Raw genomic sequence first — 22,862 nt, 5'->3', positions numbered from 1 at the left:
TACAGTGGCAGGCAGAGCTCGTTAAGCAGGCAGGTGTGAGCCTGGTTGCTATAGTGACCGCACCCAATGGCTCCATACACACGTACACAGACATGCGCCTCACTTTTGCTGCTTAAAATGAACAGAAAAGTCAGGCCGAAACAAATCGTTCCCAAATGAAAAGTAAAAGTCGTATTGACAAAATTCTTTCACCGTGAGCGACAGCCATGTCTAGTCTACCAAATTCTCAGTTTTCATGCCTGTGGAGTTTATTATATGGACGTGGTGACAGTGTAAAGACACCATGCTCTTCTGATTTTCAAACGAACCTTCTGAGCCATTTTAACATTAGAGTCTATGGAAGAGTTGGAGGGAGGAGGCTGTGCATTGGTGACATTTATGAAAGAACCGTAACACCTAGGACAATAGTAAACACATTGGATGAAAGAGGACAGCCATGGCTACGTTTTGAGGGTAAAATCATACCTGTAGAGCAAACGCTGCGGACACAGCAGCAGTTTTAAAAAAGATTTTAAGATTAATTTTTTTGCTCCTCTCACTCTAGCAGTTGAGCTGTCTCACTCTAGCCCCAACATTCCGTCCCATACACACCCATTATAAACTCTGAAACGGGTGAAAAAACATCATGAAACTTAAACTGGAACTGAAGAAAAAGTATAATAGATATTGAAAAGATAAATACAAGTTGAATAGTTGAATGTCTTGTCTTCGTTTTAAAGTTTGAATGGTGGCTCTATGTCAATGTATGTGGAAGTAGTAAGAGTTTAAAAATGAGTAAGTTGAATGAGGATTTGAAGGGTCTCCCCATTGAAATACATTATAAATTTTTGTTGAATAAAGTTGAATAAAATTAAAAATATAAATGTTAAAAATATGAAAAATAGAAGCAATGTTGTCCAAAAGAATAGGAATCTAACGATGTTTGAATGGTTTTTCTAAGTTGAACGGTTTTGAAGGAGTAGGCTTTGAAAAAACGTACGGAAAAATAAAATATAATAATAATAATAATAATAATAATAAAGATTCGAATAACAATACTGTGAATGCTTTTCAAGCATTCACACTAACTAGAAAGTGCATTTTCTGAAGAAACTGCAGTGTGAATGCTTGAATCTGAATGTATGCATTGAAATGAAATAATTACTGAATTTAAGTTAAAAATTTTGAATGAGATAAAAAAAAAACCCCGAATTTAACCTGAAAACAAAAGTGCTGAACTGCTAAAAGCTGAAGGTTACACAGAAGAAGAAGTTGGAAAAAAGCTGAAAATGTTTTAATTGTAAATTAGAAAAACCTAAGAAATGAGAAAAGAACATTTAGAGTCAGAAAACATCTGAAAGAATATTAAAAGGTCATATTCTTTGAATCACTGAATGACTAAAATGTGATCCCTCCACTTGGACCCACACAGTTTAAAAAGTTTACATCTCTGAGCTTTGAAAGACAAGATGTTGGAAAAAGAACAACGATGGCGACGTTTTGAGGGTAAAATGATGGCTTTAACACTGTGGACACAGCAGCAGTTGAAAGAGAAGTGTTTAAGATTAATTTTGGCAGAGTGGCAGAGAGAGCTCGTTAAGCAGGCAGGTGTGAGCCTGGTTGCTATAGTGACTGCACCCAATGGCTCCATACACACGGACACAGACATGCACCTCACTTTTGCTGCTTAAAATGAACAGAAAAGTCAGGCCGAAACAAATCGTTCCCAAATGAAAAGTAAAAGTCGTATTGACAAAATTCTTTCACTGTGAGCGACAGCAATGTCTAGTCTACCAAATTCTCAGTTTTCATGTCTGTGGAGTTTATTATATGGACGTGGTGACAGTGGAAAGACACCATGCTCTTCTGATTTTCAAACGAACCTTCTGAGCCATTTTAACATTAGAGTCTATGGAAGAGTTGGAGGGAGGAGGCTGTGCATTGGTGACATTTATGAAAGAACCATAACACCTAGTACAATAGTAAACACATTGGATGAAAGAGGACAGCCATGGCTACGTTTTGAGGGTAAAATCATACCTGTAGAGCAAACGCTGCGGACACAGCAGCAGTTTTAAAAAAGATTTTAAGATTATTTTTTTTGCTCCTCTCACTCTAGCAGTTGAGCTGCCTCACTCTAGCCCCAACATTCCGTCCCATACACACCCATTATAAACTCTGAAACGGGTGAAAAAACATCATGAAACTTAAACTGGAACTGAAGAAAAAGTATAATAGATATTGAAAAGATAAATGCAAGTTGAATAGTTGAATGTCTTGTCTTCGTTTTAAAGTTTGAATGGTGGCTCTATGTCAATGTATGTGGAAGTAGTAAGAGTTTAAAAATGAGTAAGTTGAATGAGGATTTGAAGGGTCTCCCCATTGAAATACATTATAAATTTTTGTTGAATAAAGTTGAATAAAATTAAAAATATAAATGTTAAAAATATGAAAAATGGAAGCAGTGTTGTCCAAAAGAATAGGAATCTAACGGTGTTTGAATGGTTTTTCTAAGTTGAACGGTTTTGAAGGAGTAGGATTACAAAAAACGTACGGAATACAGAATAAAATATAATAATAATAACTAGAAAGTGCATTTTCTGAAGAAACTGCAGTGTGAATGCTTGAATCTGAATGTATGCACTGAAATGAATTAATTGCTGAATGTTAAGTTAAAAATTCTGAATGAGCTGGAAAATACAGAATTTTTAAAGTGAAAACAAAAGTGCAGAACTTTTGAAAGCTGATGTTCACACAGAAGAAGTTGGAAAAAAGCTAAACATGTTTAAAATGTAAATAATAAAAAAATGAGTAATGACAAAAGAAAATTTAGAGTCAGAAAATCTCTGAATGAATATTAAAAGTTCAAATTCTTCTAACTGAAATGAACTTAAAAGATGAACAAAAATTCTGGAGAAAATGCAAACTTTAATATACAGCATAATGTTTTTCAGACATATACACATGTGTATATCATGTTTAATAGTATTACATACATCAATTTGTTTTGTATGTCATAGAAAATAAAAAAAAAATCTTAAGTCATATTTTACAGCTTCTTTCTGAAAAGGACTGGTAGAATAAATAAAAATAACTAAATTAAATAACTAAATAAAAAATAATAAGCAAGATATGAAATACATGAAAATTCAACTTTTAAAACCACAATCCTGAACCTTTAAATTGTGTTGGTTTCTTAGAACATGGCTGAACAGCTGTTTCTATCGTCCTACTTAATCTGTCTACACATCTTTTTATTACTCATTCTTCTTTATGTTTTAATGTAAACAGAGTCCACACAGTGGTAAAAGAGAACTGTATAGAGATTTTTGAGTAAACTCAAATGAAAGCCTAAGGTGGTGACACAGTTTAACACGTGCAAATAATCAAATAAACACATTAGTCCTTTTTGTGAACATGGATAAATAAGTATCAATACAGCATTGTTCAGCCATGCCACTAAATGCTTTTTTACACATTGTTTTAACCTGGGCTCAGACACAAAGTCCCAAAATTAGTTAGTCCCTGACTTTGAGTTGTGGTTATGACTAATTATTATACACAAGGCTTTATCTATCTAAACTCTAAGTACACAAATATGAAAAAAAAAAACTATACTTACCAGCTGATACCCCACACTACACACTAGGTGTGCCATGTGACCTGAAACTTTGGTACAAAATCATCATAATCATTCTGTTAACACTGTTTTTTAACACTGTTTGTGTTGCTGTTCAGCAGTTTAAAATGTTTTAGATTGGATTACATGGAATGAATTTGAATTTTCTTGGGGGGTTTTGTGTGTGTTTTGTTCTTAGCAGATTTTTTCTTCCATAACGTTGAATTCCAGTTACCACATTTCTGGTCATATGACATCCCGAGTGCCCACTTAAAAAAATCCCCACAGTTAATTCAACATTAAAACAAAATAAAAAAATGTTAAATAAATAAAGGTTTGCTCTGTGATGAAATACTAAATAAGCATACATTGTACAGAGCACTAACAATGACAACAATCCTTTAGCCTGTTGATCAGAGAGAGGCAGTCATTATGTCCATTTAAAACCTGTAATCACAGAGCACAACGTTTCTGTGAAACTATGAAGTCCCATATGATCCTCATCATGTCCAGTGACTTCAGAGTGGATCCTCCCTGTCATCCGGCCAGTGTTTGATGTGTGGCAAGCAGCACAGAAGCAGGATAGCTGAGGACTTTAAAAGAAGAGCAGAAAACAGGAATATGTAGTTGTAAATGTAAATATCAGTGATACTTGTCTTGTCAAAGGGAATAAAATAATGAAAATGTTAACTTACACACTCATTTAGGGAGGATCTTGACACTGCACAGAGGAGGCACAGTCAGTCTGACAATGATGGTGATCTCCAGGGATGTTTTCCTGCAGCAACATTCCTGCCAACTGGCCGTATGATCCAGAGTAGTTGGTTTGTAATAAACAGAAAGGTGTATATGTTAGGTAGTGTGCACTCAGAGCTGGTCCTAAGAAACAAACACATCCTGTAATAAACTGAATACCTGTAGTAGTGCTGCTGCAAATATGAAGCCCTTCTATCATGAGTGGTTTCAAAGAAGGTGTTTTGGAGGCTCAGTCACAGAAACTGTGCAGTCTGTTCAGTCCTGAGTGTCTCGGCTCTGAAGGGGATGGATCACAGAGGGAAACACCTGAGTACAGACATTACAATACACTCTAACACTCCTAAGGTCAAGTGAAAACACAATTTAAACACTTCACAAAGAATGAATACATGTTTTCATGGAAATAATGTCATTAACCCTTTTTGTTGTTAGTAAATCTCACCGACTGCTTGTGGGACAAGCTAGAAGGAAGACTTATCACAGAATCTCTCCTGTGCTCCAGATGTGAAGTCTCACGCTCTGATCGTATGGCGATGAAGATGGTGATGATGAAGTTTCTCTGATCTGTGGCATTACAGTTTCTGGCTGCTATGTGCTTCACATTGTTGGATTTTACATGTGAAGATTGGAGAAGACACAGGAGGACTGTGTCTTGCTTAAAAAAAAAAAAAGAAAAAAAAAAGGAAACCTAACAGGAAAGGAACCCCCCCCCCCCCCTCAACTCCCACCGTACCCTCCCCCCCCCCTCCCCCCTCCCACTCAACTCCCCAACCTCACACCATCAAATGTCTATACAAATGTAGGGTATCAGCTGGTAACAGAAAGCAAGTGTAACATATGCACTACATATGTAACACTGCTGAAACATTTCTGGCCAGAAATGTGCAGTTATCAACCCAGACCCACCCTGATGATTGCACTGGCCAGAAACATGATAAAAGCTCATAAAAATTTATGTTTCATAGAAAAATTTGTCCAAAAATATAATTGTGTACTTTTGAAAAAGTTTAAAGTTTATAACAAACCAAAATAATAATATTTTTGTAAATAGTATTTCAAAATAGAGGCACACATAAAGTGGCTTAACTGTCATTATTGCTGTAATTAGGTTTGTTTGTTTGTTTGTTTGTTTGTTTGTTTTTTTAAAAAGCAACCTTTAGTCATTATTGTTCTCTCAGAAACAATGAAGAAGCTGTTGAACATTTATGTTTTGTGTGGGCAATCCTCTGGTCCACCCTCCCTCCCTCCCAGCCACAGTGAGACTGGGGCAGCCTGGCAGGATGTTGAAGCCTGGCTGCAGAGAGGATATGCCTACACTATTCATTTTAAACTGCTATATTTGATTTTTCTGACATTTATAGGTTACTGTTAGTGAATTTTAGATTTTCTGTAATAAATAAAATTGTCATCAAACATTATACTGCAATGCAGGGCGTCAACTTTTAAATATCGCTCTACTTTCTTAAGTCATTCAAAAATATAGATATTACTTACTGTATTCAAAGATCTAGATCATGAATCATCACAGGACAATACACAGTATACTGGGTCATGGTAACTATGGTATGTCTTCATGACTCCAGAATGGAGACATCGATCTGACTGAGAAATGAAAATTAGGTCAAGCAGTGTGTTCTTCTCTGTGGTAGGGGCAGTGATGACCTGTGCGTATCCCCTAGACTCAAACAGCTCCAGGATTGGTTTGTTTGCACTGGATAAAACATTCTCATTAAAATCACCACAAACTATGATGGGATGACAGTCCATGATCTCCAATGAGTCTAATAGGCTTACCAGGTTTTTCAGGAATGGCCTCAGAGTGTAGTCTGGAGGTCTGTATACAACTGCAATCAGAGCACTGACTGGTGCTTCAACCTTTAAAGCCAGAAATTCAAGGTCAGTTACATTATGGATGTACTGTTTTTCATGCACTTGAATGTCACTTTTCACATAAACAGCAACTCCACCACCACTTCTGTTTGCCATCTGGGGAAAGTTTGTGTAGGACAGGTGTCTGTTGCGTTTGAACAAATTGTAATTTTCCAAGTGGAGACTCTCTGCGACAAAAGAGCCCCGCAGGTGTGTTTCTGTTAGGCACAAAACATCTGCTAGACACAATTCATGGTGACTTTTGATGTCATTAATGTGAGCTGGCAGTCCCTCTGTATTATGATGAACAATGGTGAAAACCTCTGACCTGCTCAGTGTTTGCCTCACGTGTAGAAGAGGCATCATGTCATCAAGGTTGGCTTGTCTCATGTTCTCAAGCGCTGCAGTGATTTCTGGGTTGGTGAATATTTTTTTCTCTTCCATATCAAGAAGATACAGTCCACTGAGAGACGTCACTCTACTGACAGCTACGTAGGCCATGCCGGGCTCAAAAATGCTCTTAAGAGAGACAACAGCTGATGTAGTTGTCATACCCTGTACCTTATGTATTGTACATGCAAAGGCCAGCTTCACTGGGAACTGTCTTCGTACCACTCCTTTCTGCTTCAGATTCTCCTCTGCTCTCTCAATGTACACCATGTCGTCTGCTGGTGTGCGGTTATTCTTTCCAGATGTCTCATTATCCATTTTAAGTCCAAGCTTGATGATGTGTTGGTCGTTTTCAGAGTGAACTACTCTAAGTAGTATTCCAAAAGCTCCATTAACCAAACCATTTTGTATGTCAATGTTTCTGGTGAGCATGACACGAGCTCCTTCTGCAACTTTCAGTGTGTCTGGTAACTCGTTTTTACCTCCTTTCAATGGTCTGTCTTGAAGTGCCATTCTGCCAGTTCTAGGATCTTTTCTATAATCATCTGCATGGATGTCAATGATATGAGTGTGGAGCAGAGCCAGTGTTGCAGAGTTGTGTGCATCCACTTCTTTATTAGTTGCAAAAATGTGCAACGCATCAGTTGGACAAAGGGCTGGTTCAGTTATGGCCTGTGACAACAAATTTCTATCTGCTTCGCAAAGCTCATCCAACTTTCCTTTCACACGAATTCTGTTCAGCATCTCTGCAAAGACAACATCATCTTTCTGACGCATAATCTCAGTCAGAGTGATCATCTGAAAATGCTCCCGCCACAGGTCGATCTCAGACGGGTCGTGCACACAGAGAGGTTTAGACTGTCGCACTGGGGGTAGCTGATAGAAGTCTCCGACAGCAATGACTGACATGCCTCCAAAGGGTCTCCGAGTCCCTTTGATCTGTTTGAGTCTTGCATCTACATATGCAAACAGATGTCTTGACACCATAGACACTTCGTCAATGACGATTATTTCAGCATTCAAAAGTTCTGATCTGACTTCATCCAGCTGATTGCCAAGTCCCTGAATGGGAGGTTTTAAGCTTCTAGGCAGCTTGAGAAGAGAATGCAGTGTTGTTCCAGATATGTTAAAAGCTGCAGTCCCAGTGAAAGCAGTTAACAGGACAGTGGGTTTTGATATGTCAACGTCGTCTGCATATCTGGGCACTTTGCTCAGTATCTTAGATGCTTCTGAGTAGATGCATTTGATAAGATGTGATTTTCCTGTTCCAGCACCACCATTAATATAAAAGAAAAACTGCTCTGGATTTAGAGCACAGACTCTTTTAATGCACCAGTCTCTAACTGCATAAAATATGCAGGCTTGCTTCTTGTTCAGATTCTGAAACATCTGACGTAACAATGTGGGATCAATAGCAGGGGGTTCCCTGATGGCTCTGACTTCTGTTGAAGCATCAGCCTGACGGCTGTAGTCTGGCACATCTTCCTGTTCATTTTCATTGTCTCGCTCTCTTTCTTGTTCAACAAGTGGCAACCTTACGAGATCTGATTCAGGTGCCAGATTACACCATTCGTCAGTCACACCTCTGTTCTGCTCATATTCCTCAACAGCGCTCTCGATCTCCTCACTGTTTTTCTCATATTTTTCTCTGTTTCTTTTGACAATGTGTTGCACGTACTCAAGACGGTCAGTACCTGGCAGCTGTACACAGCCAGCACCATAGAAAGCCTGATAGGTTGGCAACGATGGTGTTTTCAGTTCGTGGTCTGAACGATGAGGAAGGTACAGTTTAAGCAGTCTTCCGTAATATTGCTCTGGATGTTTTTCTTGTGAGCAGCGGTGAAATCTGATGATAGCAGGCTTATTGTTTTTGCGCCTTTGCACAAACCCCATCTCATTGAGAAGGGGCAAAACATCTTTACCTTTTTTCTGTTGGCCATAGACAATCCTGCAAGTAGCAGCAAAGTCTGCCATGCACATCTCCTCATACTCTGGTGTTTCAGGTCTGGCTTTGTATTTGTCATTCAAAGATGTCATCCAAACATTGGAAGACTCAGGTGTTGTGTTGTCCAGAACTGACAGGGGACGACTCATTTTCACAGGATTATCATCAGTTGGTATGAATATTACAGCACGTGAACATTGCTTCATGTGAAGACCACATGCACGAGCAACACACTCCTGTGCACTGATCTCTCGCTTCTTTGAATATGCCTGCATGACGGCTCTCATTTCATCGCACTCATTTACACTGTCCTTATTGGAGTTTTCAATGACAGTTTTCAGGTACTCAGATAGCCCGCCCTCTTTTTTTGATATATATTTCATTAAATAATTTGCAGCGCCGAAAGCATCTAAAACAAAGCTTATGTCGATATTACTGTTCCAGGCTTCAAGCAGATGTGGATTATAGCCATTTATCCAAGAGTCTTTTGGATCACGCTTTAGTATGATCGTACTCCTCATGTTCATTTTATTCAGGTATCTCTCATATTCTGCATGTGTCAACTTGCATCTTTCCAAGAGCTGCTCTAAACTCATGGAAGCAGTTTCAGGTTCATTCAGCAGCTGGTTCAGTGGTCTGAGCTTGTTCTTTGCCGTTTCTACTTCCAGTGCATCATCCTCACTGGGTCTTGTGATCATTGTCTCATTGCAGGGTGGTTTGGGAAAACCAAAACGGCACCCGGAGCTTAAACTCCTAAAGCACGTCTTTGTGTGGTTCTTACTGTGTTTTTGCACTTCTGTTACTTTTTTGTACAGTTCGGGTTGTTTATGTGGATCAGGCAGCTGAGCTGTGATGTATTTGTTTATAAAATCAAGAACAGTTTGCTCATCATCCTCCTCAAACACAGGAGCACCTTCTACCCACAGGAGACAGTGTATGTGTGGGCTTCCTCTGTGCTGAAACTCAACTCTGTAAAAGTAGTCAATGACTTTGCCAAGTGGCTCTGCGGGAGATAAGAGTAAATCTCTGAATAATGCTTCAACTCTCTTGTCAAACATGCGCATTGTTGTGACAGGATTGCTTCTCAGGATGTCACACTTTGCTGACCAGTCGAGTCCTTCAAAATTCACTTGTTCACCTTGCTGCCTTGTTATTGCCTCAATCACTTCAGGCCAGCGCATTTCAGCAGCTGAAAATGTGCAAAAGAACGTGGGAGTTCCCAACTGTCTGATCATGGCAAAAAGATCTCTTGTTGTTTTCTCCCAATAGGCTGGGGTTCCTCTCAGAGGCTGCATGAATCTCACTGCATCTTTATTTCGCACCAGTTTCTCCACCTCATGTTTATCTTGTAACATGCCTGAGGTTATTTTTCTACCATCTCTGGTCAGAGGCTTTGCCTTCCTTAACTGTACTGTCATGCTGGATGTAGCCAAGTGTATTTCAGTCACAAACTGTGCAAAGAACAAATAGTTTGTGTCTTTGGCAAAACGATCATCAATGCAGAAAAGTCTTGATTTGAAATACCCACTGGGGGATACTTTGATCAGCCTTCTTTCATCAAGTGTGTTTTGACCTGTAGGAAACTGCACAGGGAAGGCCATGGCCTCCAGTTTAGGTGTTTTGAAAAAACTTATTGGATTGTTTCTCTCTGCAGGAGCAACAGAGTAGATTCCTTCACTGAAACATAATATCTCCTCAGCCACATCAGGGGGCTGCAAACAGGACTCGAGTGCAAAACCACCATTAGTCAGTCCATCTGCTTGCTCTGAATCATCTCTCATCTGTTCATGCGATTGTTCACCATCACAGGGTAACATGTCAATGTCCTGTTCATTTATATTTTGTGCTTCACTCAGTGCATTTTTCTCACAGCTGTCAATTTCCATTAAATCAGCCTCATCATAATCGTCCTCATTCATGTTTTCATCATCCTCCTCCTCATCATCTTCATCAGGAAGAGTTGGGTCACACAGCTCAGCATCATCTCTGATGCTCACATCCTTATACTGTGGATGAATCTGCTTGAGTTTATGCAGTGCTTGCACAAGTTTAGACCAGCTTACAGTCTGAAACAGCTGATGACCTTTGTAAGACAAGCGTCTCTTCAGTTTCACTCTGATCACCTGAGAATTAATTCTCAATCGAGGTAGTGTTTCAACAGTTTCCTGTACCTCTGATGGGACACAGACCACATTTCCTCTAATTGCTCTTTGTCTGCCTTTGGGAAGAGGAATGATCTTGGCAAATGGTATGCACTTGGCTATGAGATGTCTCTCCAGTATGTTGAGATCAGACAGTTCAGCTGGAATATCAGCAAGATCCAACTTATTGGCAACAGCAAGTGCTGGCATGGATCCATTTTTAAGATGATCGTGGCAGGTGTGACATATCCACTCTCTCTTTCTCTCATCAGGCACTTTGCACTGCTCATTTCTGCAGTTTTCATCACAAACATGAACAAACTTTCCTGTCAAACATGTTGCAACTACATGTGGGTTTTTGACATACTTTGACCTTGTGCAGGGTCGCACTTGGTTTGGAAATGAAGCCTTGAAGCATACAGTACATGGGTATGATGGTCCAGCTTTGATTTGTGATTTGAACACAGATATGGCCTCGTTGATCACACTGTTGTCACTCTCTTGGGTTTGTCTGTTCACCCATCTGTATTTCCTTTTTATTTTCATTGCACATCTCATGTTGTGCATAATCCTGAATGCAAGATTACTTTGATACCTGTCTCGCATTAGTTGTTTCATTAGTTGTCTGTGTCTTACTCTGAATGCATTGTCACGTGCATAACGCTGAGTCACTCGAGATCTCTGTCTCTCTCTGAATTCAGGGTTTTCTTGATACCTTTTAGTTATATAGTTTTTTTGTTTTTGTCTAAATTCAGCATTGTCACAGTAGCGTCTTTTAATATATTGTTGTTGTTTCTTTCTGAATTCATCGTTCTCACAGTAGCGTCTTTTAATATATTGTTGTTGTTTCTTTCTGAATTCATCGTTCTCACAGTAGCGTCTTTTAATATATTGTTGTTGTTTCTTTCTAACTGTAGCATTCTCAGAAAAACGTTTTTTAACATATTGTTTTTGTTTCTTTCTGAATTCATCATTTTCACAGTAACGTCTTCTAATATATCTCTGTTGTTTCTGTCTCAATTCATCATTCTCACAATAACGTCTTTTCATATACTGTTGTTTTTTCTGTCTGACTTCAGGATTGTTTTTATATGCCTCGCTTGTGCAAGACTTTTTCTTTTCTTTGTACTCTTTGTTTGAAGCATACTTTTGTCGTTCTTTCCTTTTTTGGTTTTCTTTTCTCTGATTTCTGGGTTTCTCTGATGCCATTAATCTTCTTTTCATTTTGTGCCTTTGTTGTTTATTAACTTTTTTCAGTTTTTGTAAAACTATATCAGAAAGATCACAGGAAGCAACATTTGTTATTGCAGCATTTGATTGACATAAAAAAGCATCCCTTGATGGAAGGAAACTTAATTCACTGCATAGTTCTTCAGTTGGTATATTAGGAGGTTCATTCTGATCTTCATATGATGTGAACTGAGTCACGTGAACTTCTTTTTGTTTCACCGGTGGCGTACAAATGGACATTTGACAAAAGATGTTCTCAGTCAGATCAGTCGTTGTGTTTCTCCTTGGAGTAGAGGAGTTTGCTTCATCAACAGTTGTATCAGAGTGAGTAGGTGCCACAGCAGTGGCAGCTGTTGGTCTGCAGACTGTGTCTGTGATAGTATCACTCAGGTTGACTGTGCTCATACTGTAGAACTGCACAGGCTTCAGTTCATAGTTACAAGAGGGTGATATCTCCATCATTTCATAAGAATCTTGGATCCTCTTAATCATGTCACTGAGGAGTGTGAATTTCAGCATCACTGCTGTACCACGATTACGTGACTGTAGTAATAGAGGAAGACCACTGGGTGTTCTGGAGTGTGGATCAAAGAAACCATATTTGCCTGATGTGGATCTGAACACTGCGATACACAATCCACTCATAATCAATAAGGCATACTGCACATCTGACAACAGGCAGCTCAGTCCTGCTTCTAAGCTGAGAAAGGTATCTACTGCCTCCTCTGGAGGTTCTTCAAATGTCCCATACCGGGAAGGCTGTGTCATGTCGACATCATACATAGACCAGCGAGCATCAACTTTGTCTGGCAGCTCATCGGTTGCCAAATGAATATTTTTAGGAAATCTTTTCTTGGCCTCTTTGTACATCACATCACCTTTATCCAAGACCAGATTAAGGTCAGCTGTAGTCATGTTTTCATTCTCATGAAGGAATGCAAGAAATGTGAGTGAGTTGCATGTGCACTGCTTGTTTCTGGAGTCTCCATATTTAGGATGTGCCTGGCTGTGAGATGCACAGACAAGTGTAATAGAGGGCTGGTTTTCAAGGTTCACTCTTTCTGCATGAGATGGTCCTGCCACATCACTGTGACAGCCTCTTTTCAAAAAGTCAGCATAACCCACCTGTGGGGCACTTGACACCTCATGTTGTTCATTAACTTTATGCTGCAGTCCACTCTTTACAGCATCAGCATAAGATACCTGTTGTACATGTGCAGGAACATGTTGACCTGCCTGTTTGACACTGTCAGAATTGGTCTTTGTAGACACACTGTCTTCTGCAGAGCTCTGAGGAAAATCAAACTCAGCTTGTTCACATGTTGGTATTTTGTGAAACTCATGAAACTTCTTCCAGCGTTGTTTTGCAGCTTGTGACTTTTTCTGCTTCCTTGGCATTTTCACACACCTGCAAGTGTTTCTTAGTCTTTAGAAAATATGTTCACAAGATAAGAGTGGCACACACCAGGAGATGTTGTCTTTGTTTTTATATTTCAGTTTTTATTTGTCTTAAACAGTTGTCTTTCGTTTGACAGTTTGTTCTTCAGTTGAGAGAATATTATGCACTCTCTTTATTGGCTTGGCATTTTTCAGCAGCAAGCCAAGAGTGAAAAACAGGTAGAGAGAAAATTTAGAAGAGAGAACAGGCAGAGCAGGAGAGACACGGCTGGGAAATCACAATCAAACCGTGAATTAGTTTTCTTTGTTTGTTCAGTTTGTTCTCAGGTAGAGGCAATATATGCACTCTTTATTGCTTTAATGGCTTGGCGTTTTTCAGCAGCAAGCCAAGAGTGAAAAACAGGTAGAGAGAAAATTTAGCAGTGAGAACAGACAGAGCAGGAGAGACACGGCTTTAAATCAAACCGCAGATTTTTCTTTGTTTGTTCAGTTTGTTCATAGGTTGAGGCAAAATATGCACTCTTTATTGCTTTGTTGGCTTGGCGTTTTTCAGCAGCAAGCCAAGAGTGAAAAACAGGTAGAGAGAAAATTTAGCAGAGAGAACAGACAGAGCAGGAGAGACACGGCTTTAAATCAAACCGCAAAAGGATTGTTGGTTTGGCAAAATTTCTCACAAACCACAGAGTGAAATACAGATGGAAAGAAGGCAGAGACAATAGGTGGAGCAGGACAGAGGATAGAGGGGTTGGGGGGTTGGGATGTGAGAGAGAAGACTGGAGATCTGGTCCTTGTTCTTCTTCTTCTACACACTCTGAACAAAAAACAAGAAAAAAAAATAATTTTATTAAAATTATATCACATGGTAATTGTATGAACTAAATGTGACTACTGCAAAAGGACAAAACAAATATTCAAGCTAAACTGTTGTCGGCTGCCATGTGCAAAAAGTTGCATAATTGGGCACTTTTTAAAAGAATAAATATTTAATTAAATTCAGCAATAATATTTTTAAATACAAATATGATTGAGTGAATCATTAATTAATCACATGTAGTATGACTACAAAAATGTACGAAAAAAATATTTTAGCCCAATTGTTAAGCTGCACTTATGTGTATTTATTATAAAATTGTGTTTAAAAGGTCTAGCACAAAGTTTGAACCCATCACTTTACAGCTTATATTAGTCATATAATTTTTTTATTTTGGTCTACTTCTCTTACAGTATGTGCACACCTACCAGGCAAAGCACAGTGTCAGTCAGGTTCCTGAAAGAAACGAGAAATAATACGTTAGTTGTCTGTACAGTGTTATCAGACTAACAGAAATACAAAGCCCACACGACATGATACACTGAACTTCTAGTCAGCAGGGTAATTATAGAGTAATATAGCACACCAACTGATACAGCAGTCATTTTACAATTCAAACTAGTTAACTGAAGTATTGCCACTTATGTAAGGCTACTGTTAGACTGTTACTAGCCTTAGCATTGCTGCTAGCGCTAGCATTCCGGCTAGCATTAGCACTTCAGTTAGTGTTAGCATTGCAGCTAGCGTTAGCATTGCAGCTAGCGTTAGCATTGCAGCTAGCGTTAGCAATGCTGCTAGCGCTAGCAATGCTGCTAGCGCTAGCACTCTTACTGTTAAAACTGAGCCACAATGGCAATAATAAAGCTAATTTCTTACTTTTGTCTCACTGACCGGCAAGAAATATCACAGGAATATTATTTTTGTCAGTTAACAACTGCTAAGGCTAGTGTTAGCACTATAGCTAGCGTTAGCATTGTTGCTAGCATTAGCATTGAAGCTAGCGTTAGCACTGCTGCTAACAGCAAAACGTAATAAACGTATATAAATGATAGCGAAGGTTATTCTTTTTTTCTTTCTTTCTTCTTTGAATTGTTTTTAACTCTGTTGGACTTGATATGTGAGTTTAAATGTCAAACATGTATTTTTTCCATCATAAAAATAAAACACTGCAGTACTGAGTGTACTGTACTTACCACAGCAGAGAGCAAAGCGGAATGACGACAGTTGGTCCAGTGATAGGTTAAAAACAGATGAGGCGTTCAGGTGGTGCTTGGAAATTTGACCATCAGTTTGAACAGCAATAATGAGCATATACATGTCTGTGTGTTGGTCTCTGTGTGTGACAGACATAGAGAGATAGAGGGAAAAAATACACTATACTAGTGTAAAAATTGGTCCTTTTTGCCCAAGTATAAGCGAATGAGTGACATACAGAAAAACAGGGCAACTGGCATTAAATGAGCAAATAAAAAGTATTAAATCTTGAACTGTTTTGTGGGTTTTATTTTAAGACTACTTTGAGTGTATTCGTGGGGAGATAAACTATACAGACTATAAACAGAGACATTAAATGAGATTAGGTTAGTTAAACGTTAGTTAAAAGGTGGGGAAATTAACTACAGACCGATAGATGCTGAGAGCTTTAATTATCCAGTCAGAAAGGATGATTTTGAAGTCATCAACTGACTCCAACTGCCCAGATCTGAAAAACCTTTGTGCCAATCACAATGCTCTACTTAGTTGGCATATACTAACTAGTGACAAACTATTAATCTGTGGCAAAACCCTGTCAAATCTGTCTTATTGTACTTTTGAAAAAGTTAATCTTACTACAATCTAACATTTTTAGGTTTAACCTTGGCAGAGTGAGAGAGAGCTCTTAAGCAGGCAGGTGTGAGCCTGGTTGCTATAGTGACAATGGCTCCATACACACGACACAGACATGCACCTCACTTTTGCTGCTTAAAATGAACAGAAAAGTCAGGCCGAAACAAATCGTTCCCATATGAAAAGTACAAGTCGTATTGACGAAATTCTTTCACCGTGAGCGACAGCAGCTTCTAGTCTACTGAATTCTCAGTTTTCATGCCTGTGGAGTTTATTATATGGACGTGGTGACAGTGTAAAGACACCATGCTCTTCTGATTTTCAAACGAACCTTCTGAGCCATTTTAACATTAGAGTCTATGGAAGAGTTGGAGGGAGGAGGCTGCGCATTGGTGACATTTATGAAAGAACCATAACACCTAGTACAATAGTAAACACATTGGATGAAAGAGGACAGCGATGGCTACGTTTTGAGGGTAAAATCATACCTGTAGCGCAAACGCTGCGGACACAGCAGCAGTTTTAAAAAATATTTTAAGATTAATTTTTTTGCTCCTCTCACTCTAGCAGTTGAGCTGTCTCACTCTAGCCCCAACATTCCGTCCCATACACACCCATTATAAACTCTGAAACGGGTGAAAAAACATCATGAAACTTAAACTGGAACTGAAGAAAAAGTATAATAGATATTGAAAAGATAAATACAAGTTGAATAGTTGAATGTCTTGTCTTCGTTTTAAAGTTTGAATGGTGGCTCTATGTCAATGTATGTGGAAGTAGTAAGAGTTTAAAAATGAGTAAGTTGAATGAGGATTTGAAGGGTCTCCCCATTGAAATACATTATAAATTTTTGTTGAATAAAGTTGAATAAAATTAAAAATATAAATGTTAAAAATATGAAAAATAGAAGCAGTGTTGTCCAAAAGAATAGGAATCTAACGGTGTTTGAATGGTTTTTCTAAGTTGAACGGTTTTGAAGGAGTAGGATTACAAAAAACGTACGGAATACAGAATAAAATATAATAACTAGAAAGTGCATTTTCTGAAGAAACTGCAGTGTGAATGCTTGAATCTGAATGTATGCACTGAAATGAATTAATTGCTGAATTTTGAGTTAAAACTTTTTTAATGACATAAAAAAAACAAAAACAAATTTAACCTGAAAACAAAAGTGCTGAACTGCTAAAAGCTGAAGGTTACACAGAAGAAGAAGTTGGAAAAAAGCTGAAAATGTTTTAATTGTAAATTAGAAAAACCTAAGAAATGAGAAAAGAACATTTAGAGTCAGAAAACATCTGAATGAATATTAAAAGGTCATATTCTTTGAATCACTGAATGACTAAAATGTGATCCCTCCACTTGGATCCACACAGTTTAAAAAGTTTACATCTCTGAGCTTTGAAAGACACGGTGTTGGAAAGAGAACAATAATGGCGACAATTTGAGGGTAAAATGATGGCTGTAACACTGTGGACACAGCAGCAGTTGAAAGAGAAGTGCTTAAGATGAATCTTGGTACAGTGGCAGGCAGAGCTCGTTAAGCAGGCAGGTGTGAGCCTGGTTGCTATAGTGACCGCACCCAATGGCTCCATACACACGTACACAGACATGCGCCTCACTTTTGCTGCTTAAAATGAACAGAAAAGTCAGGCCGAAACAAATCGTTCCCAAATGAAAAGTAAAAGTCGTACTGACAAAATTCTTTCACCGTGAGCGACAGCCATGTCTAGTCTACCAAATTCTCAGTTTTCATGCCTGTGGAGTTTATTATATGGACGTGGTGACAGTGTAAAGACACCATGCTCTTCTGATTTTCAAACGAACCTTCTGAGCCATTTTAACATTAGAGTCTATGGAAGAGTTGGAGGGAGGAGGCTGTGCATTGGTGACATTTATGAAAGAACCATAACACCTAGTACAATAGTAAACACATTGGATGAAAGAGGACAGCCATGGCTACGTTTTGAGGGTAAAATCATACCTGTAGAGCAAACGCTGCGGACACAGCAGCAGTTTTAAAAAAGATTTTAAGATTAATTTTTTTGCTCCTCTCACTCTAGCAGTTGAGCTGTCTCACTCTAGCCCCAACATTCCGTCCCATACACACCCATTATAAATTTTGAAACGGGTGAAAAAACATCATGAAACTTAAACTGGAACTGAAGAAAAAGTATAATAGATATTGAAAAGATAAATACAAGTTGAATAGTTGAATGTCTTGTCTTCGTTTTAAAGTTTGAATGGTGGCTCTATGTCAATGTATGTGGAAGTAGTAAGAGTTTAAAAATGAGTAAGTTGAATGAGAATTTGAAGGGTCTCCCCATTGAAATACATGGGAAATTTTTGTTGAATAAAGTTGAATAAAATTAAAAATATAAATGTTAAAAATGAGAAAAATAGAAGCAATCATGTCCAAAATAATAGGAATCTAACGATGTTTGAATGGTTTTTCTAAGTTGAACGGTTTTGAAGGAGTAGGCTTTCAAAAAACGTACGGAAAAATAAAATATAATAATAATAACTAGAAAGTGCATTTTCTGAAGAAACTGCAGTGTGAATGCTTGAATCTGAATGTATGCACTGAAATGAATTAATTGCTGAATTTTGAGTTAAAAATTTTGAATGAGATTAAAAAAAAACAAACGAATTTAACCTGAAAACAAAAGTGCGGAACTGCTAAAAGCTGAAGGTTACACAGAAGAAGAAGTTGGAAAAAAGCTGAAAATGTTTTAATTGTAAATTAGAAAAACCTAAGAAATGAGAAAAGAACATTTAGAGTCAGAAAACATCTGAAAGAATATTAAAAGGTCATATTCTTTGAATCACTGAATGACTAAAATGTGATCCCTCCACTTGGACCCACACAGTTTAAAAAGTTTACATCTCTGAGCTTTGAAAGACACGGTGTTGGAAAGAGAACAACAATGGCGACGTTTTGAGGGTAAAATGATGGCTTTAACACTGTGGACACAGCAGCAGTTGAAAGAGAAGTGTTTAAGATGAATTTTGGCAGAGTGAGAGAGAGAGCTCGTTAAGCAGGCAGGTGTGAGCCTGGTTGCTATAGTGACCGCACCCAATGGCTCCATACACACGCACACAGACATGCACCTCACTTTTGCTGCTTAAAATGAACAGAAAAGTCAGGCCGAAACAAATCGTTCCCAAATGAAAAGTAAAAGTCGTATTGACAAAATTCTTTCACTGTGAGCGACAGCAATGTCTAGTCTACCAAATTCTCAGTTTTCATGTCTGTGGAGTTTATTATATGCACGTGGTGACAGTGGAAAGACACCATGCTCTTCTGATTTTCAAACGAACCTTCTGAGCCATTTTAACATTAGAGTCTATGGAAGAGTTTGAGGGAGGAGGCTGTGCATTGGTGACATTTATGAAAGAACCATAACACCTAGTACAATAGTAAACACATTGGATGAAAGAGGACAGCCATGGCTACGTTTTGAGGGTAAAATCATACCTGTAGAGCAAACGCTGCGGACACAGCAGCAGTTTTAAAAAAGATTTTAAGATTATTTTTTTTGCTCCTCTCACTCTAGCAGTTGAGCTGCCTCACTCTAGCCCCAACATTCCGTCCCATACACACCCATTATAAACTCTGAAACGGGTGAAAAAACATCATGAAACTTAAACTGGAACTGAAGAAAAAGTATAATAGATATTGAAAAGATAAATACAAGTTGAATAGTTGAATGTCTTGTCTTCGTTTTAAAGTTTGAATGGTGGCTCTATGTGAACGTATGTTGAAGTAGTAAGAGTTTAAAAATGAGTAAGTTGAATGAGAATTTGAAGGGTCTCCCCATTGAAATACATGGGAAATTTTTGTTGAATAAAGTTGAATAAAATTAAAAATATAAATGTTAAAAATGAGAAAAATACAAGCAACAGTGTCCAAAAGAATAGGAATCTAATGGTGTTTGAATGGTTTTTCTAAGTTGAACGGTTTTGAAGGAGTAGGCTTTCAAAAAACGTACGGAATAGATAAAATATAATAACTAGAAAGTGCATTTTCTGAAGAAACTGCAGTGTGAATGCTTGAATCTGAATGTATGCACTGAAATGAATTAATTACTGAATTTTGAGTTAAAAATATTGAATGAGATAAAAAAAAAAATAAATAAATAAAAACGAATTTAACCTGAAAACAAAGGTGCTGAACTGCTAAAAGCTGAAGGTTACACAGAAGAAGGAGTTGGAAAAAAACTGAAAATGTTTTAAATGTAAATTAGAAAACCCTAAGAAATGAGAAAAGAACATTTAGAGTCAGAAAACATCTGAATGAATATTAAAAGGTCATATTCTTTGAATCACTGAATGACTCAAATGTGATCCCTCCACTTTGATCCACACAGTTTAAAAAGTTTAAATGCCTGAGCTTTGAAAGATACGGTGTTGGAAAGAGAACAATAATGGCGACAATTTGAGGGTAAAATGATGGCTGTAACACTGTGGACACAGCAGCAGTTGAAAGAGAAGTGCTTAAGATGAATCTTGGTACAGTGGCAGGCAGAGCTCGTTAAGCAGGCAGGTGTGAGCCTGGTTGCTATAGTGACTGCACCCAATGGCTCCATACACACGTACACAGACATGCGCCTCACTTTTGCTGCTTAAAATGAACAGAAAAGTCAGGCCGAAACAAATCGTTCCCAAATGAAAAGTAAAAGTCGTATTGACAAAATTCTTTCACCGTGAGCGACAGCAATGTCTAGTCTACCTAATTCTCAGTTTTCATGCCTGTGGAGCTTATTATATGGACGTGGTGACAGTGGAAAGACACCATGCTCTTCTGATTTTCAAACGAACCTTCTGAGCCATTTTAACATTAGAGTCTATGGAAGAGTTGGAGGGAGGAGGCTGTGCATTGGTGACATTTATGAAAGAACCATAACACCTAGTACAATAGTAAACACATTGGATGAAAGAGGACAGCCATGGCTACGTTTTGAGGGTAAAATCATACCTGTAGAGCAAACGCTGCGGACACAGCAGCAGTTTTAAAAAAGATTTTAAGATTAATTTTTTTGCTCCTCTCACTCTAGCAGTTGAGCTGCCTCACTCTAGCCCCAACATTCCGTCCCATACACACCCATTATAAACTCTGAAACGGGTGAAAAAACATCATGAAACTTAAACTGGAACTGAAGAAAAAGTATAATAGATATTGAAAAGATAAATACAAGTTGAATAGTTGAATGTCTTGTCTTCGTTTTAAAGTTTGAATGGTGGCTCTATGTCAATGTATGTGGAAGTAGTAAGAGTTTAAAAATGAGTAAGTTGAATGAGGATTTGAAGGGTCTCCCCATTGAAATACATTATAAATTTTTGTTGAATAAAGTTGAATAAAATTAAAAATATAAATGTTAAAAATATGAAAAATAGAAGCAGTGTTGTCCAAAAGAATAGGAATCTAACGGTGTTTGAATGGTTTTTCTAAGTTGAACGGTTTTGAAGGAGTAGGATTACAAAAAACGTACGGAATAGATAAAATATAATAATAATAATAAAGATTAGAAGAACAATACTGTGAATGCTTTTCAAGCATTCACACTAATAAAGATTAGAATAACAATACTGTGAATGCTTTTCAAGCATTCACACTAATAATAATAAAGATTAGAAGAACAATACTGTGAATGCTTTTCAAGCATTCACACTAACTAGAAAGTGCATTTTCTGAAGAAACTGCAGTGTGAATGCTTGAATCTGAATGTATGCACTGAAATGAATTAATTGCTGAATGTTAAGTTAAAAATTCTGAATGAGCTGGAAAATACAGAAATTTTCACCTGAAAACAAAAGTGCAGAACTTTTGAAAGCTGATGTTCACACAGAAGAAGTTGGAAAAAAGCTAAACATGTTTAAAATGTAAATAATAAAAAGATGAGTAATGACAAAAGAAAATTTAGAGTCAGAAAACCTCTGAATGAATATTAAAAGTTCAAATTCTTCTAATTGAAATGAACTTAAAAGATGAACAAAAATTCTGGAGAAAATACAAACTTTAATATACAGCATAATGTTTTTCAGACATATACACATGTGTATATCATGTTTAATAGTATTACATACATCAATTTGTTTTGTATGTCATAGAAAATAACATAAAAATCTTAAGTCATATTTTACAGCTTCTTTCTGAAAAGGACTAGTAGAATAAATAAAAATAACTAAATTAAATAACTAAATAAAAAATAATAAGCAAGATATGAAATACATGAAAATTCAACTTTTAAAACCACAATCCTGAACCTTTAAATTGTGTTGGTTTCTTAGAACATGGCTGAACAGCTGTTTCTATCGGTCTACTTAATCTGTCTACACATCTTTTTATTACTCATTCTTCTTTATGTTTTAATGTAAACAGAGTCCACACAGTGGTAAAAGAGAACTGTATAGAGATTTTTGAGTAAAGTCAAATGAAAGCGTAAGGTGGTGACACAGTTTAACACGTGCAAATAATCAAATAAACACATTAGTCCTTTTTGTGAACATGGATAAATAAGTATCAATACAGCATTGTTCAGCCATGCCACTAAATGCTTTTTTACACATTGTTTTAACCTGGGCTCAGACACAAAGTCCCAAAGTTAGTTAGTCCCTGACTTTGAGTTGTGGTTATGACTAATTATTATACACAAGGCTTTATCTATCTGAACTCTAAGGACACAAATATGAAAAAAAAAACCTATACTTACCAGCTGATACCCCACACTACACACTAGGTGTGCCATGTGACCTGAAACTTTGGTACAAAATCATCATAATCATTCTGTTAACACTGTTTTTTAACGCTGTTTGTGTTGCTGTTCAGCAGTTTAAAATGTTTTAGATTGGATTACATGGAATGAATTTGAATTTTCTTGGGGGGTTTTGTGTGTGTTT

The 22,862-nt window shown here is 37.6% G+C and overlaps 1 protein-coding gene and 1 long non-coding RNA gene across 2 annotated transcripts; both read right to left on the bottom strand.

The window, feature by feature from the left end:
• Positions 1–2,601: 2,601 nt before the first annotated feature.
• Positions 2,602–5,005, bottom strand: LOC147306254 (uncharacterized). The gene is made up of 3 exons (XR_015126724.1): positions 4,514–5,005; positions 4,294–4,397; positions 2,602–4,191 (listed from the first exon to the last, which is right to left on the bottom strand). It is a non-coding gene; the product is annotated as an uncharacterized LOC147306254 (long non-coding RNA).
• Positions 5,006–5,925: 920 nt separating this feature from the next.
• LOC147306253 (uncharacterized) lies at positions 5,926–15,992 on the bottom strand. The gene is made up of 5 exons (XM_086278956.1): positions 15,332–15,992; positions 14,567–14,594; positions 10,429–14,138; positions 6,552–8,688; positions 5,926–5,956 (listed from the first exon to the last, which is right to left on the bottom strand). Exons 3-5 carry the CDS (start codon positions 13,325–13,327, stop codon positions 5,926–5,928), a joined length of 5,067 nt encoding a protein of 1,688 aa, XP_086135082.1. The 5' UTR covers positions 13,328–14,138; positions 14,567–14,594; positions 15,332–15,992.
• Between the last annotated feature and the right edge of the window lie 6,870 nt (positions 15,993–22,862).

The sequence above is a fragment of the Aulonocara sp. 'chitande type north' Nkhata Bay genome, linkage group LG20 (genome assembly GCF_057382095.1).
Source record: "Aulonocara sp. 'chitande type north' Nkhata Bay isolate Kocher_YH1m ecotype deep benthic linkage group LG20, A_spYH_male_GT1.1, whole genome shotgun sequence".
NCBI classification, from domain to species: domain Eukaryota; kingdom Metazoa; phylum Chordata; class Actinopteri; order Cichliformes; family Cichlidae; genus Aulonocara; species Aulonocara sp. 'chitande type north' Nkhata Bay.
Note: the sequence above shows the minus strand (reverse complement) of the source record. Positions and strands in the feature narration are given on the sequence as shown.

Excerpts from the sequence above, each read along its gene's own strand:
- LOC147306253 (XM_086278956.1), bottom strand. The coding sequence starts at position 13,327 with ATGCCAAGGAAGCAGAAAAAGTCACAAGCTGCAAAACAACGCTGGAAG. Across the intron at positions 8,689-10,428 it reads TTTAATGGAAATTGACAGCT|TTCTGGACAACACAACACCT; the intron begins GTGAGAAAAATG and ends GTCCCCTGTCAG. Across the intron at positions 5,957-6,551 it reads GTGAGGCAAACACTGAGCAG|TCAGATCGATGTCTCCATTC; the intron begins GTCAGAGGTTTT and ends TTCATTTCTCAG.